The sequence below is a fragment of the Gekko japonicus genome, unplaced genomic scaffold, assembly GCF_001447785.1.
Source record: "Gekko japonicus isolate JY-2015 unplaced genomic scaffold, Gekko_japonicus_V1.1 scaffold186, whole genome shotgun sequence".
Lineage (NCBI taxonomy): Eukaryota > Metazoa > Chordata > Lepidosauria > Squamata > Gekkonidae > Gekko > Gekko japonicus.
The window spans coordinates 309,546-329,101 of NW_015174279.1; the positions used below are offsets into that span (position 1 = coordinate 309,546).

Genomic DNA, 19,556 nt, shown 5'->3' on the forward strand with positions numbered 1-19,556 from the left:
CAGGAAAGTATGAGTGATTCATGTTTCCTCTTTACATGCTCCCATATAATATGCAGTGCGGAAACCTGTGCATCCTCTCCTATACAAATATCTAGACCAAATTCAGCTATACAAATATCTGGACCATGTGTTTCTCTGCAAGTCCTTGTATGAGTTCCATACTTGTCTGAAGAGCATATATGTCTCCACAGAAGAGTGAAAAAATACTCCCTACTGGCATATTTTATGGTAATAATTCAAAATGGAAATTCTACTATATGCATTTTCCATGGCCAGCCCAAGCTGAGACAGCAATCTAAATAGGCCTTCAGGTATAATTATTTTTTTCTGGACTATGCCCTTTTGAGAAATCTCTTTTTGGCATACTCAGAAAGCCCTAAAAAATGTCAGTGTTCTCTAACACTTATGGGTAATAAGGCTTTAAGGGATAAAATAAATAGTGTACATATTTGGGGTTATGGATGGGATCAGAAGATTTTGCTGTTCTCTAGGGTCTAGGCACAGCTGGTGGAATTCAGACAACAGGCCCTTGTGCCATATCACAACTGCTTTTAATACAGATGTGCCAGACAGCATGGAGGATGGTCATTTTAGACACACCAGAACAAAGAGATTTTAGAATACATGGAACTAGCTGCATGACTCTTTAGGTTCTGGCCAAGAAAATTCTGGATCTCCTTACCAGGAGTATCACCAAGTTATTTTCTAGCAGTCATAACTAGTAGAATTTTTTAAAAAGACTTTATAAAAGAACAACAAACATAGATCGGATGTAACATGAAAGTGGTTTGTTTTTTTGTTTTTTAACTTTCAGCTCCAGTTAGTTAGCAAAACCAAGATTCAAACTATCAGTGGATCCTGGGCTGTCTCCAGGGACCCTCCAGGGACCCAGCTGCTACCTCAGCCTGCCTCATGGCACCCAACTGCTAGAAAAGCCCTGCAGTGTATCACCAGCTTGATTAGCGGCCACTGGCAACAGGAAGGCAGGGAAGCTTCTCTTGGGAAAAGCAACTGGCCACTGAGTCATGTCCCCCTTCAGAGACTAGCCAAGGAAGCTGCAAGGCTTTTTCAATAACCAAAAATTGACAATTACCCCAAACCCACAAAAATAATCTTATGCTGCCATGCATACTCTACAAAATTGCCTTACAAGGCATGCAATATTCTTGCAGCAGACAATGCACATATGCACCAGCCTACTCAAATGCTCCTGCATGTTTCCGACTTCATGAAAACGCCACCTGCCTATCATGTACCTTGACTACACGGAGTGACAAATGGAAGGAGCATGCCACACTGATGGGTCTTTAAAAGAGCAGAAGTGGGGAAAAAGAAATTCTGCTGGCAGACAGAACTGGAACTGAGGGCAGGGAGGGGTTTGAGGCTAGTGAAAGTCGGCTGAAGCCAAGAGTGTTTTCATTTCTCAGCCACTCTTGCAGTCTGACTCTGTAGGTGGAATGCATGCACAGCACCAGCGGGCAACAAATGTGGTGGTGTATATATTCAATTAACAGTGGCTCATTTTATTTAAAAAAACGTCATTTCATGTTATGTCAGCCAACCCATAATATTCTGAAAGCAAGCTCCTGTGCAGAAGTAAGCCCCGCTAAATTTAATGGGACTTTCTAGGAAGTGGGGTCAGGATAACAGCTTTGTTTTAATATCTGAAATCTGATAACATGTAATGAATGTCATTTACAAGAACGGGGTAGAAGCAAAGCCGTGCTAATGACTCTGTAGGTGGAATGCATGCATAGCACCAGCGGGCAACAAATGTGGTGTATATACTCAATTAACAGGGGCTCATTTTATTTAAAAAAGCATCATTTCCTGTTATGTCAGCCAACCCATAATATTCTGAAAGCAAGCTCCTGTGCAGAAGTAAGCCCCGCTAAATTTAATGGGACTTTCTAGGAAGTGGGGTCAGGATAACAGCTTTGTTTTAATATCTGAAATCTGATAACATGTAATGAATGTCATTTACAAGAACGGGGTAGAAGCAAAGCCGTGCTTGTATTTTTTGAACTTAGTATACTAACTTTAGGGCAGCCCTATTAATTGTGAATGCACAAGATTTTAAAAACCAGCTTTCCTGTTGACAGCAGGTAGCACTGCATCATAAAGCCCCAGCATAATTAGTCAACCAAATCTACACACTGATTTGCTAGCAGAAATAAATCAGACTAAAACTCAGCATTTCTGTAGATGTTACTTTCAGTTAAAGGGCCTGCACATATTTAAAAGTTGCACTTTAAATAAAAAAATAATAAAACTGTTTTATGTTTATAAATATGTTTTAAAAGTATCTGGTGTCCTGATCTGGATAGCCCAGGCAAGCTTGATCTCGGAAGCTAAGGAAGGGTGACTCTGGCAAGTACTTGGAAGGGTGATCTCCAAAGAATACCAGAGGCAGGACGCAGAGGCAGACTACTCAAACCGCCTCTCTAAAACCATCCAAGCCCCCAGTAGGGGCCGCCAGAAGTCAACTGTGACTTCCAGGCAATCACACACACACACATTTTTTAAAAAGTATCTGGCATGCCTCCTTGAATGCATGTGTCAATAGTGACCGAAATGCCAAGAAAGCCAAAACTAAACCCTAAGGACCGAGGGGTCTCTCACTCAACTCATTTGAAGCAGTTTCCTCTGAAGCTCTTTTGCACAGATAAACCTGCTTGTTGCCAAAAGACAAGCAGATAGAGTAGGCTGCATGAGACTGGTGAGTGAATGGTCTCACCTCTGAGCAAACGTGGACACAATGACCTCTGTTTCTCTTCCAAGATTCTGTGGTGGGTTGGTACACACTAAATTGCTGCTACCATATGCTAAATAATTACATTCTCGTTTCTTAATACTGAAGGGAACATACCCAGCCCGTGTACTGTGCTATAATCTATATCCGTGCCACATACGTATGCTCCAAAGTGTGCTGCGGCGATAAGAAGCCCACCTGCCAAGAAAAGAAAAGAGACAAAACATTCAGCTTGTATGTGATGATGCAGATACTTCGGAATACAATGACAAAAAGCATTCAACACACACACACATTGCACTGGAGAAACAAGGTTTCCTCACAACACAGCAAAAAAAATGGGGGAGGCCCCTCAGATATGCACCAGCCTCAGCAAAAAGCCGTAAAGACATCAGCTGTTATTAATAGTCAGTAATTACTTAGTCAGGACTATGTTAATGTTCACATATTTGTTTTATTTTTTAAAAGAAACAATTTTAAGATAACAGTTTCAAGACAAGGGCTTGTGTGGTGTAGTGGTTAGAGTGTCAGACTTGTCCTGGTCATCCCAGGTTCAAATCCCTCTTTCATGACCTTGCGACCCCTAATTTCTCAGTTTAACCCACCCTCACAAGGTTGTTGTTGTGAGGACTGAGTGGAGAAGGGGGGAATAATATGAAAAAGCTGCTTTGGGCCCCTGATCAGTGAGAAAAGTAGAATATACATTAAAAAAATATTTAAAAGACATGTTAAAGAGCTATCAGTAAGAGGTATCAAGGATGAACATATTTAATGATTCACGATGGAAAACTTATGAGCAACATTGTTTAAGCGCTTGCCCATTGCACATAACGTATGTGGTTGGAATCCTCTATTTCAAAACAAAACTTCTGTAAAAGGTTAACAGATTCTATAAGAGAACAAAACTTATTCTGAAGGAACAAAACGACTCAAGACGTATCCAAGGACATCTTCAGTATACCACACAAAATTTAAAATGCTATATATTTCATAATATGCATTACAACAAAAAATATACAAAGCTTGTTGTAATACACATTAAAGGGAGTAACAGAGACCACATAACAAGATAGACTCCTAAGACTCCATTCATAGAGCATGAGCGTCCAGCCTCTATCTTTAGCCTTTGTTTTTTTTCGTTCAGTTCTTATATCACTGAAAAATCATTCAGCTCAAATTCAATGTGCTGTTTTAGTGTTGTTAATTTTGCCTACAGAACTGGTTTAGTTGATTTTCTTCACTCGTTCAATACCACTATCTGTGAGGTAAATGCATCACATAAAATAGACAACAGAATCCAAACAGACTGGAAACACTGAATAGATGTTTCTGTTTAGTGTGAACTTGAACAAAGCAGGGAAAACAATGTTCACATAAAACATGCCTGGAGTGCTCCAGAAAGTGCACAGGCACCTCTCATGCTTCCCCTGTAGGGTCTGAAGGGAAACATATGCAAGGAGATGAACACCCCCTATGCATATTGAAAGCATGTGTGTCTGTTCCACTGAAGCTCCCCTTCTAATCTTATAGCAAACCACAAAAACAGAAGTGCACATCTATTTGTAAATAAATTCTTTATAGTGTTTGAAGCTACAGTTGTTTTGCTTAATACAAAAAATGGACAGCATAAGCAGTAAACTTTGTCTGCATTTGTTAAAATTAGGAATAATGTATACGTTTTCCCACTTTGAAATCTAAGAAGTGCGGTTCTGGAAGAGTCTTGAGAATCTCTAACACAGAATATATAGCACTTTCACAAAGCTATAGTCTCTGGGGTACTTGTGGGAAGCCATGACAGCTGAATGTTTTTTTAAAAAAACAGGTTTTGATTTGTAGCACAGGCAAGAGTTCCATTATGCACAAGAAATATTTAATACTGGTTCTCTGGCATAAACATCTGTTTTACACTCATACGATTTAAGTGAGACGTGCTGCACTGAGCAATGCTCCCTCTAAGCTGTGGAATCTTGTGAGCAAAAATTCTACTTTGTGAGGTACTGGCACTAAAGTTGTGAGTGAGCGATTTGGCTACTGCATAAATTAGTTTGCTCTGGAGCCATCCTTCCTGAGATAAGACAAAAATCAGTGAGCTGGAAGCTAAAAAATTTTGAGCTAGCTCACACTAACTCAGCTTAGAGGGAACATGGGGCAAAAGCAAGAACCTATTTTTAAGCTCTGCACAAAACTCTAGAGGACTAAAGAGCCATCTATAGTATCTGATTCCTTGAATTTCAGATCTTGTCTGTTAAAAAGCCTTCCATTCTCATATTAGCAAAAGTATTATTCGATTCTCTTTATAACAACCTTGCGTCATGTCTACTTGATACAAAATGTATCTTGAAACAGACATTTAATTGCAAATAGCTGCTTCCACACAATTCATATTGGTGGAATAAAAGCTCCCCCTACTGGAATAATCAGCAAAACTTCACTAATCAAAGAAAATAGGCACTTCCCCCCACACCTCTAAGTCTACAGAATAAAGTGAGGAAGGAAACTGTAGCTCCTAGTCTGAACAGCTTTTTCTTTAATTTTTTGATTACTTTGAAGTATTTAAAAGAAGGTAAACAAAGTTTTGATAAAGTGCCTAATGCCTGTCATCAAGGAACTATTCAAGAAAATACCAAATAATCAAGTTCTTGTTACTTTGATTACTTGTTTTCCCACAATACAAGAGTTCATATGACATAACCTCTAGGCTTTAGAATTTTTTCTGCACATCAAGCAGGATTTTATCCATGTTTGTCAAACAAAAACTTTAAAAAGATAAAAGATTTTCTGATACAACATTTTGGATTGTAATGCAGACTCACATGAGGGGGGGGAAGTTATTTAGGTTATACCACATCATTAGGATGGTACTGTACTCCTTCCACAAGTCACACTAGAATAACCATGCAAACTATACACATCTCTTGTGTTTACTCAGGAAACAGAAAGCAAAGAGAGCATATGCCTGGACACTTCTAGTACTGTAAGAAAGAAACTGTATATGGACTATTCTCTTTCTCCACTTAGACCTCTAATGCAGTACTGTTTAGATTTTAATTATCAAGACTGAAGTAAATGCTATGATCCTACTTTGTTTTCTTCCCATTTTCCTGAATATGTAAAGGATGACACAAAGGACCTTGTTAGGTCTTGAGATTTCACACCAGAACTGCTGCAGGAAAGGAATTACGAAAAGGACTCAGCTGAAGGCTGTTGCACTAAAATGTACACTTGTAAGCCAGTGTTGTCATGGAGAAACAGCATTATACTTTAAAGGCTGGATTGTAACAACAGGGCAAAATGGAGGTAAGACCACATCTAAATTTAAAACTACATTCACAGCAAGGGCCTCACGGGACATCCAAAATGCCTTTTGGGGCATAAGGACAGGCAGGCACCATTAATTAGGATAATTTGAATCTTTGCTTAATCACATTTGGATTAAGTGTGCAGTGCTCTAACAAAAACTTCGAAGGTTATTTATTCTACCTTTTTTTCAACCCTTTTTATAGGCTGGTTTACATTATAAAGAAAGATTGAGAACCTTGGGAGAAACCTGAACAAAATTATAGACAGGCTGTACATACATAAAATTTTCATTTCCTCCCCCAAACAAGGAAAATGAACCAGATACCTGTTCCCACAAATGGATCAAACACAATATCGTTTGTTTTTACTCTTCCATGGTTTGCCATGATAAAAGCCAAGCAGGCATCCATGCTTGTGTTCCCAATGAAGTGTCTTCTTTTTACACTGTATGACTCAATAAGGTCCCTTTGTCCATTGGCAATCTGTTGGGGAGTGGGGCAAGCAGGAACAGGAATGACTTCCTTAACGAGCACTGATAAAAAATATTTACATAGCTATATTACAATTTTGGGAAAGGTCATAAAATTAATAGTACGCTGATATGATTTCTACCCCAAAACACCCTATAGTGCAAGAATAGGATTATGTCACATACTCTGTCCCCCCCCCCACCAAAACAAAATCTCCACTGTCCACCAATGGATTTTAAACTGACTGAGAAAGAGCGTATCTTCGAGATCTCAAAAAGTCAGGCACATCCAATTGGCATTAAGTGATCTTCAACGTGCCCTGCTGGATTTATTTACTTCATTTATACCCTGCCTTTCTCCCTGGTTGGGGACTCCATATATTGGCTCATTTCATTCTCCTGTGTCCATCTGACCAAGTCCACCCAATCCAGCAATCTTTGCAAAATCATCAGCATTCAGCAGGCAATAGGTGGCCCATTGACTAATCACTATTTGCCTTCTGCCCATATTGCTATAAGGGCACTGGCTGCATTACAAAATAATTTGTGTGTCAGAACAATAAAGGTACTTAAGCTACATAAAAGTATTTTCTGCTTTCACTTACATGCTCATAATTGTAGTATTTCAAAATACCACTGACTGATACTGATAAGAAAGAATATATGAAGAACTGATTTCCTCCATCATAAGATATCCCTCTCAAGTTGTAAACTCTACTTTTCTGAACATTTTAAACTGTTTATTAACGTATTAATTTATCTACGCACCCATCTACCAAAATATAAATGAAGAGGCTGTTTGGGGATGTTGTTTGGATCTGTTCCATAATCTTCCACAAACCAAAAAACGTGATCTGGTTTCTTTAAATTCACTTTTCCTTTAAATGGTAAAAATGCTAGAGACTGCATAAAAGTGAGAAATACAAACACATTAATTAAAAACAACTGTTGAAAAGCACAGAACAGGCACTAATCCATCAGGTGGAATAATGACTAGAAATTCAGAGATGCCTATAAAACACTACTTCAATAAAAACAGAATAATAATCAAATTCTCTAAAACATACAAACAGCTGCAGACCAAGAGGAAAATCAAAGAAAGTTATGCCTTTCCAAGTTCATAGAAGTCAATGGTCTTAGAAGGGTGCAGCTCTATTAGGGATCACACTGGTCATTAACTAGCACACTTGGGGAGAAAAGGTCTCACCTAAACAGCAAATAGTGAAGCAATCTATTTCAAATCATATTTTCCCCTAACAGCTTGGGGGGGGGGGGGGACAGGTGATGCAGCAAGTAGTACACCACTGACTGACTTGAGGGGATCAAACAGTTCATGTAGGAGAAGATCCCCCCTTAGGTATGCCAGACCAAAGTCTTACAAGGCTTTAAGCCTGCACCAGCACCTTGAATTGGGTCTGGAAACTGATAGTGCAGCTACTCTACAACGGTTGGGTAATATAATCTCTCCTCTCAAATTCTGATACCATAGCTGAAGTTTCCAGACTATAGTCAAAGACAGCCCCATTATCACATGCATTGTGACAATCTATCCCAGTTATTTCCAGGGCATGGATGCTTGTGGATGATCCATGAGGATGGTCACAGCTAGCATATTAGCTGAAGCTACTGCTTAACATTGGGCCAAGGCAGCGTACTGGAGTACTTGCAGAATGCAAATCTGCCACTGTAGAGGAGATAAGTCACACCCAGAACAGATGCTCCACCCACATCAAGTTGTAAGGTTGCCTTGCAGAAGAAATGCTTATACTGCCTTTCAGGAAAGGCACTAAATTACATACCAAGCAATATATGCTTTTCAAAACTGTACTTTCAGATGACTAATAATTCTTGCACGTATGTATGCAGAAGTTAAATGTGAATCAGTATGGGTAGATGTAGATCTAAGCCAGGGCTCTTTTTGTAGAAAAAGCCCTGCAGGAACTCATTAGCATATTAGGCCACAACCCTGACAGCACAGCTCATTAGCACATTAGGCCGCACCCCCATTTTACCAGAAGTGTGGTCATCCAGCCACACCCACCTTTTGTTTCTTATTCTGTTTACCTTGTTTGTTGTCAAAACCCAGGGCTTTTTTGTAGCAAGAACTCCTTTGCATGTTAGGCCACACACCCCTAATGTAACCAATCCTAATGAGTTTCTGCTGTTGGGTGTGGCCTATTATGCTAATGAGTTCCTGCTGGGCATGGCCAACTTGGGAGCCAGCCGGAACTCCGTTCTTGTGCGTTCCTGCCCAAAAATAGCCCTGGATCTAACAGAAGGGTCAAGCACAGCTTAGCTTGCCCACAGATTTTGGATTCACAAGGAAGAATTTCAGGGAGAAAGAGGCAAATTTATATAAAAGCTTAGGCCATTTCTCATTTTATGCCAGGGGTTTTGCAGACTACCCCTACAATATTACAAAGGCAGAAGGCAACAATCCCAATATGTAAATTATGACTTCAAAATAAACGCTGTAGTAATGAAATGTACACATAAGTGGTTGTGTTACTAAGTTCACTCTTTAATTACATTTCTGAGACTAGTTCAAGACATTAATGTCTACTTACATCTATTCTTTCAATCTTCTCTTGTTGTGTTAGCGTTTTGTTAAAAGTATGAACCTTTATTTTGTATGTACATTTTGAGTGTAGATATGACTCCTAAAATAAAACAATGCAGTTATGGGTTAGGGTTACAATGAGTGCCCTGCTGGGTATAATTGCGTGACATGCTCTCCCCTCTTCCAAGATTTCTCTTATACACACCATGTTCTCTACCGGATACTTCTTCAGTGAAGAGTGCAGTTCTTCTACAGATTTGCCTCTGCCCCACAGTTCAAATATCGACCTGAAAAATGTCACAATAATCAAATTACCTTGCACTTGGGGGGGGGGAAAGTGTGCCTAGTTCTCCTGGATGTCTTTGGACTCAAAATTTCCGTAAATAAGAATGAATTTATATTCATACTGTGAGGATTCACTTAGTGAAGATGGTCATTTCCATACCACTGCGTACATGCACGCTGCGGCCCTTAGAAAGAGATGAGAACCACAGCTCAGTGGTAGAAGCATGAGCTTTGCATACAGAAGATTCTATGGTCAATCCCTGGTGCTGCCTATTAAAAGGATCTCGTGAGAATGGGGCTGTGAAAGACCACTGGAACGACAGTGCCAACAGCAACTGCTGCTTCAGAATGACTGGGAAGGTGAATACCTCAGTGGCACAGAAAGTGTGCAGAAGAGCAAGAGGACTCTATATTTCTGGGTGCATAATCCTTACTTGGCACATACTGTCCGCTTCATTAGTCCTCTAGCCATCTCTTCTGAACGTAAGTTGAGAATCCAAAATGGAGACTAAAAGGAAAAGAGCAACAGTTCTAAGGAAAAGAAGAATGGGTGACTAAATTCACACTGCTTATGCCACTACAACAGAGAGAGGAAACACTCATAGTATAAGAGGAGAGTAAACAGTGTGCATGGCAAGTATGCCTCTGCAAACAAATTGGCAAATATACTGATCAATAAAATGTTGGTTGGAGCCCATCAGTCTTATCATTTTCCAAGCTGCCTCATTTGCCTCATCCTAGGACAGCTGACACAGAAGCAGCAAAAGTGAAGGCCAGATGGATCAAGCAAGGAGGAGAGAGCCTGAAATGCTCACCTGTCACATCCATTGTAAATATAAGCCCTCCTCATATATCTATATGCCTAGCCAAGTTGCCCCCTCTGTGCGGATATCTAAATCCATACATTGGGGGCACTGGGGGGGGGATTTTCCTGCACACTTGGAGCAGTCTCCAGGTGTGCAGAAAAATCTAAAAAGTTGAAAAAATATATACGGGGGATATTTAAATCCCCCCAAAAGTAAAAGAGCATTCCCTGCGCATGCGCAGAGAACGCCCTGGCAACTGTCTTGCTGCCGCCACTGTGGGAAAGGCAGAAGCCTTGGTGGGCCAGCAGCTGTGAGCCACTCAGGCCTCACCACCACCGTTGCCAGGGGGAGGAAGGAGAAGGCTTGGCAGGCCTCAGGCCTCACCACCGCTGGGGGGGAACAGGAGAAGGCTTGGTGGGCTGGCAGCTGTAAGCCGCTCAGGCCTCACCGCCACCAGAGTTGGGGGAGGGGGGAGAAGGCTTGGCAGACCTCAGGCCTCGCTGCCACCGCAGGGAGGGAGGAAGGAGAAGGCTTGGCGGGCCTCATGGGTCCACCTGCTGGGCTCACCTGCTGCCGCTTCCTCCTGCTTCTGCAGGCTGGGAGCTGTGGGGAATACTCCTCCCCGTGAGTATCACGGGTCCCCCTTCTTGTAATATGTCTACTTTCACAGAAAGTTCTGCTAATGTTTAGGCTTTAGGCCTTCTTCATGTTAACTTGCTTTGGTGGGTTTCTTGAGGGTTGTCAACTTTTATTCTGTAGCTTTAGTCCTAAGTAAATACTGCAGACAGCTGCTATTAAAATTCCACCTTTCCCTCAGGTAAAGGCTCCTTCTAAAGCAATTTTCTATTCACCTACACCATGTAAGATTATTTGCAATTATTCCTGGAATAATTCCATCCAGATCTCACCATAATATATGTAGGAGTGCTTGGTAAGAGATGAATTCTGCAAATCAGGTTTTCACTGTACATGCTGAAAAATGCCTCCCCTACCTAGCACTGGGAAGAAAATGAGAGGATTTCCTCCAGTGGATATACGATATATGAATACACACACCTGAAATTAGAAGGGTTACCCTGAAGCCAAGCAACTACAGACTAGAACCCAAACAGTAAGTCCATAGTTTCTTCCAGGGTTTGTTTTTTTTTAAAGAGGAGCCAGAACTCTCAAGAGGCAGATAAAGAACTTTATACTGAAAAATCATGAACTTTTAAACATTTTTTAAAGAATTTTGTTGAAGAGGTTCCAGAACTCCATTCTGGCACGTTCCCCCAGTAAAAAAGCCCTGGTTTCTTCTTATTCAGTCAAATTAAATAGCAAAAAACTAATTAGTAAAGTGCCCAAAGTGATCATATCATTCATAGATCCTTTACACACTCAGGAGAAGAATTAACTATTCCACCACAACCCTTGTATAATGGGGAATAGTATGCAAAAGTAGTAATGGGGTCCTATCAAGAATATTGCAGCCAAGGCTACAGTTGGAACACATCATCACCCTCAATGGGAAGGGACTTAATCATGATCTACGGGCCATATGTTCTTTGAAGAAGACGAAGAAGAAAAGATTGGATTTATACCCCGCCCTTCACTACCCAAGGGAGTCTCAGAGCGGCTTGCAAACTCCTTTCCCTTCCCCTCCCCACAACAGACACCCTGTGAGGTCGGTGGGGCTGAGAGAACTCTGACAGAAACTGCTCTTTTTTCAAGAACAGCTCTTATCAGAACTACGGCTTGCCCAAGGTCATCCAGCCAGGTGCAAGTGGAGGAGTGGGGAATCAAACCCGGTTCTCCCAGATTAGAGTCAGCGCACTTAACCACTACACCAAACAAAGCTTTGTATCTTTAAGTTTAAAGCTAACTATTTTTATTACTTGTTTAGGAAGTGGCCCCCCCCACAAAAAGTAAAGCACTATACATCTTAAGTCAACGCTAAACAATATGAAAGAAAATGGTGGGAGGACCATTCCCAAAAGAAGAAATGCAATCCTGCTGTGTAACACCAATGCAACTCATTGAACAGGAAGTTCAAAGGGTAGGATTATGTTCCATTCCAGACAGACAGCCCATATCGACACTGTGTTCAGCCAAATAAGGCTGAAATACTGTGCACGTTTTTGTGGGGGACAGTACCTTTCATTTATTGGAATTTACTTTTGCAGAATTTACTTCCAAGTATCCATGTATAAAATTGAGCTACAAGTGCAAAATAAAGCCCATTTCTTTTGTTTAGCACAACAGTTCTCCCCATCAAGATAGCACCCTGCATACAAAACAGTATAAAGCAAGAAACTTTTTTTCTGGGCCCCACCAACTTTCACAAGTGAACAAACTGATGAGGAAAAGTGATCTTTTCCTTGTCTGACAACTCATAGAGCAGAATCGAGCAGAAATCCTTGCACATTGTTAACTACTGCAGCAAAACACAGCCTACAAAAGAAGGTGCAGTTCAAACTTTAAAATACAACTTTCTGCATTTAAAAAGTATTATTTCTTTATTTAATATATGTATTATTTGCATTGTCACTGTAAAAGTTCTGAGTGACTTACAGTTCAGTCCTAAGCAGAGTCACACCATTCTAAGACTTCAACTGACTTTATTTATTTAAAACATGCTTAAGCTGCCTTTCCTCTTTCTGAAGCTCAAGGTGGCTTACAATATAGATAAAAACATATAAAATAAAACCCAAAATTTAAAATAAAAATTCAGGACTGCTAGTAAACCTAAACAAATGCAGTCCTAAATAAAACCATCTTTGACTGCCTCCTAAAGATTGAAAGTGAGGGGGCCAGGTGCACCTCCTTGGGGAGGTTGCTTCATAATTGTGGCGCTGCCACTGAAAACGCCCTCTCTTGTATACCCACCGAACCAGCTTCTTTGATTGATAGGACACTAAGGAGGGCTTCTCCCTGTGATCTTAATTCCCGGGCAGGAACATATGGGCGAAGACAGTCCTTCAGATACCCTGGTCTCAAGCCATGTAGGGCTTTAAAGCAGAACCCTGAATTGGGTTCGGGCGTGTATTGATAACTAGAGTAATTGCTGTAATCTTAGGGTCACATGCTCTGGACCAGCAGTCTAGCTGCAATGTACTGCACTTTTCAAAGGTAGCCCTAAGTATCCAGCATTGCAATAGTTCAGTCTCAATGGAACTAAGGTATGGATCACTGTGGTTAGGTTTGACTGACCCATGAGTGGTCGCAGATGATGCACTAGCTGAAGGCGGGAAAAAGCACTCCAAACCACCGCAGTTTTCTAAGGTGACCGCTGTGTCAAGTAGCACTCACAAGCAGTGAACCTGGCTTTTCAGGGGGAGTATAAACCCATCCAAGATAGAAGTGATCTCAAGTTCCAGGTCTGCCTTTCTACTAACCCAGAGAATCTCTGTTTTGTCAGGATTTTCAGCTTGTTCACCCTCATCCGGCCCATTACTGATGCCAACCACTGGTTCAGAACACCAACAGCATCCTTGCAGTTAAGTGGAAAGAAAGGCAGAGCTGGGTATCATCCACATATTGGTGACATCGCAGCCCAAACCAACTGATGACATCTCCCAGAGGCTTCACATACACATTAAACAGGATGGGGGATAAGACTGAACCCTGTGGAACTCCATAGGCCAGCCCCAGCACCCCCCTCTGCAACCAAAACCACCCTCCAGTACCAGCGCTGAGAGGTAGTTCATTAGGAAACTATGGTCAATTGTATGTAACTCTGCCTAGGATTGCACTGTAAAACTATGAAAGAATGTATTACTACTAATAACATTACTTTTAATAGCCATTGGTGGAATAGTAGGCTGTTACACTGTCACAAAGGCCCTGCCTTCATGGGTCCTCTGGAATGTGGTAGAATCCAAAAGAACCACTGCAGTGTCAGATGGAATGTCTGTGTTCCTGAATTTCATTTTTGAAAATATTTTAACCAAATGTCTTTATGTCCCGATCTAAAACATCAGCAGCTCTACGTGGGATGGTGGAATAATACAATCTTTGTGGTCTGTTTCCAAATAAATCACTTGATGCCTGAACAATTCAAGGTTTGCTCTACAGCATATTTTTTCACTAAAACATTTGGGGAAAATCATAAAGCTTAAAGTAGTTTAATATCACATCATTGGCTTAATACTTACATTTAGGTTTGATTCCAGTTGACTACTAAATTGTCCACCATTGAGGGAGATCAGAGACTTTATTTCCTAAAAAGAAGTATTACAGAACAAAAATATTATTAAGTAGTTTCAGTATAGAAACAAATCCTAGCTGATGCCTTTAAATATTAATTCTCTGACACTGTTTTACTACAAAACAAGCTGTTTATCTATTACTATGCATATAGACTGATTCAAGGAAACAAGAGGTTAGAACGACCCATAAGTCTAACAATTCCCACCACCTCGCTTCTAAAAAGGACACACTCCAGCCAAAGTCAGAGCATTTAATTACCACAGGAAATTAACTGTTGAAATCTATGGGATGTAAAGATGCATAACATCGGCTGGAGCGGAGTATGTATAATTAAGCTTAACGTATGAAGTGGCCCTGACAACTAAGGAAATGGTGGACAAGATTAACTGAGGATGAGAGGTGGAAATATTGATTCACATATGTCAACAGTGAAACTGTACTATGCAGGGGTATCTACTGAACAGAAAAAAAAGTAGGTGAGGGGGGCTGTTACTTCTAATCTATTGATTTCTTGGCTGTTGGACTAATAAAGCCCTAAATTCTACTTTTAAAATATTTTCCTTTCAATAGTTTGTAAGTTATTTATTTATTAAAATATTTTAACCTCACAGTTCAAGGCAGCTTACAGTAATAATAAATATTTTTAGTTAAAAAAACACAATAAAATAACAAACCCCAATGTACCTTAAAAGTTATTAATGCAGTAGACATTCAATACACAATACAAAAGTCATGGCTCTATTAAAAACTGTTGCTATATCGGTTACCATAGGTGAGGCCAAAGAATAGAAACTGGAAGCTTGCAGTGGTAGCCACAGCACAGTTATGTCCCAATCCCATGGCAGTCAGTGGAGAAAACTGACGCCTTTATCCTATTCCCCCTTTATAAAAATACCTTCCTGAACAGTTTTCTTTTATACTTTCTGTGGAAAGATAAAAGTGTAGGAACCTTCCTGACCTCAACAGGCAGACCATTCCACCAGATGGTTGCCACAACAGGATCAGGTACAGGCAGCTGTCAAGCTTATACACTTGGAGGCTGACACCTTCAAAAGGCTTTGCTTAAGTGAAATAGGGGTTAAAACACAACGAGATTACATGCAAGTTAATGGGGCCTGTATTCTGCCTGTATTCAAATGAGCAATGGCTTTAAGAGGAAGCATTGTATTCATTTATTTATTTAAACCAGATATTAACTGTCTTTCACCCTTGCGAAACTCAAGGTGGCTTACAATATAAATAAAACATTATAAAAACACAAAAAGAACAATGAGCAGAGGTCCATGAGTGGCTTTTAGCTACAAGGTATAGATAGAATGCTTTTGGTTGATTTCACATTACCTTTCTAAACCGAATGGTTTCCGTTATTGGCCCATCATGGAATAAACTGGTACAGGGATGGCTGTTTCACATAGTATTTCCCTTCAGTAAGGAGCTGACTCTGAAGCGGTGTGTCATTTCAAACTGCGCAGCCTTCTTTTCCCACCATTTCCCACCACGTGCATGATCTTCCTGAGAGTTTTTTAAAAAAACATTCTATTTGGAGCGCTATGGCGCTGAAGTAGGACCACAAACCAGCACCATAGCGACCCCATTAAGATGCCTGCACTCCATTTAGATACACTGACATTCACTACTGCTGTCACCTGTAAACAAGGAGCTCACTGGATACCAAGCGTGGGGAAGGCAGGGCAAACAGTTTTGAAACCCAGGAATCTTTCCTTCCTTCCTTCCTTAACTCCCACAAACCATGGAGTGTGTGTGCTTGTGTGTGTCTGAGTCTACACTTCCTCTAAAGCAAACTTTTCTTAAAACGACCAAACATCTTTCTCACCAATCGTTTATGCCCCTGATCTCCCGCTTGAACTCTGTATCCAATGAGCTACTTTGTTTCCAGGTGACAGCAGTAGCAAATATCAGTGTTATCTAAATGGAATCCAGGCATCTCAATGGGGTCACTACGGCGCTGATTTGCAGTCCTGCTTCAGCGCCATAGCACTCCCAACAGAACAAAAAAAAAAGAGGATGATTACACGTGGGGAGAAAAAGGGCATGAAAAAAGTCATTGCAGGAAGCGCTACAGGGCATTTTACACAGCACACTATAGCACTTCAGAAGTGGTAGGGAGGATTGAAGAGTGGAAGAAATCCGTTTGAGTCAATAACACTTCAGGCACCCTTCTCAAACGGGACAGAAGCGGGTTTGTCTGAATAGGTAAATATATTCCATTAGGAGTCGGTTACTAAAATGGGTCTGTCTGAAATGTTCTTATGTTCTAATGATAAAACCTAGGCTAGGACTGCCAATAATAAAAGCTAAATCATTCAAAATGCATTCCTAAATAAAATGGTCTTCAACTGCCTCCTGAAGATCAGCTACGAGGGGCCCAGGTGCACCTCCTTGGGGAGACTGTTCCATAACTGTGGAGCTGCCACAGAAAAGGGTCTCTGTCATGTATCCACCAAATGAGCATCTTTAATTGGTGGGGCAGTCAGTGATCAATGGCTGAAGGGAGATGGAGAGAACATCCTTGCTAGATTAATCTTTGCTGTACAGCATTTTCCACATGACTGTGGCACAGTTTAAACTGAAGTGAAATCCTAGGTGCTGCTCATGAAGAGGCATTTTCCACATGATTGTGTCACAGTTTAAATTGAAGTGAAATCCTAGGTGCTGCTCATGAACCACAGAGCTCAGTGAGGCTTGCTCCCTCCTAAGCGTGTTTAGAACTGCAGCCTGAGCTTTTTGGATGCTTAGTGAAATGAAATCACTTATGTTACTTGTATATTGCCTTAGTGTCTGTGTAACACAGGTTTAGTATTGCAGGGAAGACCATTAAGGATGAAATGATGGCTGTGTCAACAGCATGCACACAGAGAAGGACCCACTTCTGACATCCATGCACCCAGCAAGGCATCTGCTGAGGCCTACAACTGTACCAGTGCACATATGAGGCTCTATACACTCAATCAGGACTCTGCTTTTTGCATCATTCCCAGTCACCTGAGATCCTTTGCAGGTGTTGAACACATGGTTGACTGAATGGATGTTGGGTGGCAGGACTCGTAGACATAGCCCTGCTCTCTTCTATCAAGTATGTGCGCCTTAAAGTCTTATTGTACTTCACCAATGAAGAGCAATTAGGTGGCAATTTAGTTGTCAACTACTATCAACCAATCTCTCAAATATGAAGGCTATTATACAGGGTGTTGTACACCCTCCAGCATGCCTGTAGGGATAGTAACAGTGGATCCACATTGCATGGTTACTAGAAGCCACTATTTCCTATGCTTCCCCCCCCCCCCAAATCTGCAATGTTTGGATTACAACAGTCAACAATATAACAGTAAAGCACTATCAGTCACAGCCCACCATCAGTCACAACCCACCAACCCACGAAGTGTGGTTAATAACTGTAGTCTACCGCTCACCTCCTGAGGAGGAGGAGGGCATCATGGTATAGCCTGGTTTCAGACGCTAAACAGAGCTGGTACTTGGAAGGGAGACCACCAAGGAAGACTCTGCCAATGAAGACAATAAGAAATCATTTAATTTGCCCTGAAAGCCCCTCATTGGGGTCCTCATAAGTCGGCTGTGACTTGAGGGCACCTTACACACAGCACTTACCCTACAATGGTCATATTTCTCCGCTTCTTCCAATGCTCCCTTGACTACTACTACTAGTAGGTGTGTGTGTGTGTGTGTGTGTGTGTGTGTAAGCTGCTAGTACAACAGCACTTACCCTACAATGGTCATATTTCTCCGCTTCTTCCAATGCTCCCTTGACTACTACTACTACTAGTAGTAGTAGTGTGTGTGTGTGTAAGCTGCTAGTATAAGCAGTTTTTCAGCCTCCTCCCCCAAATAACACCCCTCCCACACAGAAAACTCTTGTTTGAAAAGCACGGACAAAGGAGATGAGAATAAGTCAGAGGAACAAAGCGCCGCTATCAAGTCACTGAAGACTTGTATTTGTGCATAACTCCTCATAAGCAACTGTCACCACTCGTAAGGAAAACTAGCCGTGGTGTCAAAACGAGCAAGAAGACCCAGACGACGCACAAAGGAACCGGCCCAGTTCCGCGCTTTTTGAAACGTCTGTGCCATAAACAGGGGACAACTGCGGCTCCAGGAACGAGCAGCTGCAAGTTCTTAGCGGGAGGGCGCGCGAGCGCTTGGTTAAGACTCACCGGCAGCCGGAATGCCAAGTTCTCCTGCGCCAGCAGCAGGAGGTAACGCGTCAGCCCCGCGCCAGGCACCGCCATAGCCTCCCGGTGCTCTCTTCTGGCGCCCGCATGCGCTGAGCCGAACAGGGGAGGAGCTGGTGGAGAGGCAGTGTCAGAGCAGGGCAGAGGGAATGGAGGGGTCGGAAAGCTTTGGAGGAAGCGGCTGGCGAAAAGGGCAGCGAGTCTGCCGCAGAAGCGAATCCTATAATAGTCCTATAATAATCCTATCATCCTTGTTGAAGTAAAATAACCATACATTGTTCCGCCTTAGAAAACCGAATGCTGCGTACAGAAAAGGGAGGTGAGAATAATTGTAATTAGTTCTGGCCGTTTCCCCCTTTAGTAGGACATCCTGAGCACCTTGTGTGTTTTAGGCATCATCAAGGAGTTATTTCCACGTAAATGTATTTGGGATTGGCCTGTAGGGATGAAGCTGTAATCCTAAATACCTAGGAACTAAGCTTCACTGAATTTACCAGGTCTGGGTTGGAAAATACCTGGAGACTTTGGCAGTGGATCCAGGAGAGGGTGGGGTTTGGGGAGGGGCCTCAGCAGGGTCCAATGCCATAGAGTCCACCCTTCAAAGCAGCCATTTTCTCCAGGGGAGCTGATCTTTGTCAGCTGGAGATCAGTTGTAAAAGCAGGAGAGACTCAAGGCCCCACCTGGAGACTGGCAACCCTAAATCCTATGTATGTTTAATTCACAAGCAAGTCCCAATTTATTCATTGGGTTTATTCTGTGGTGTGTACAGGATTGTGGCTTAATCCCACCTAGACAGTTTTTTTTACTGTAGCTATGGTAGCTCTTGTGCATATATGCATTTTAAAGGAATATTTATGTAATCAGAAAATGTAACTACAATACTAAATGTATACTAAACCTCCCTACAGAAGAAACCTGCCATACTTCTGGAGTATGTGAAAGCATACTGCCTTATTTGATACTTTTAGCTCATCCTAATCAATGGCA

At 41.6% G+C, this 19,556-nt stretch overlaps 1 protein-coding gene across 2 annotated transcripts in view; it reads right to left on the reverse strand.

Moving 5' to 3' along the window:
- TRMT11 (tRNA methyltransferase 11 homolog) overlaps positions 1–18,629 on the reverse strand; it is a 38,099-nt gene extending 19,470 nt beyond the window's left edge. The window contains exons 1-9 of one of the 2 annotated variants that reach the window (XM_015423832.1): positions 18,551–18,627; positions 17,792–17,881; positions 14,306–14,371; positions 9,801–9,874; positions 9,287–9,368; positions 9,089–9,181; positions 7,290–7,424; positions 6,378–6,534; positions 2,870–2,950 (exon numbers count right to left, since the gene is read on the reverse strand). In XM_015423832.1, the coding sequence (XP_015279318.1) occupies positions 2,870–2,950; positions 6,378–6,534; positions 7,290–7,424; positions 9,089–9,181; positions 9,287–9,368; positions 9,801–9,838 (586 nt within the window). In that variant the 5' untranslated portion in view covers positions 9,839–9,874; positions 14,306–14,371; positions 17,792–17,881; positions 18,551–18,627. Of the gene's footprint in view, positions 1–2,869; positions 2,951–6,377; positions 6,535–7,289; positions 7,425–9,088; positions 9,182–9,286; positions 9,369–9,800; positions 9,875–14,305; positions 14,372–17,791; positions 17,882–18,550 lie in introns of both variants that reach the window. The other variant, XM_015423831.1, reaches the window with a different exon arrangement.
- Between the last annotated feature and the right edge of the window lie 927 nt (positions 18,630–19,556).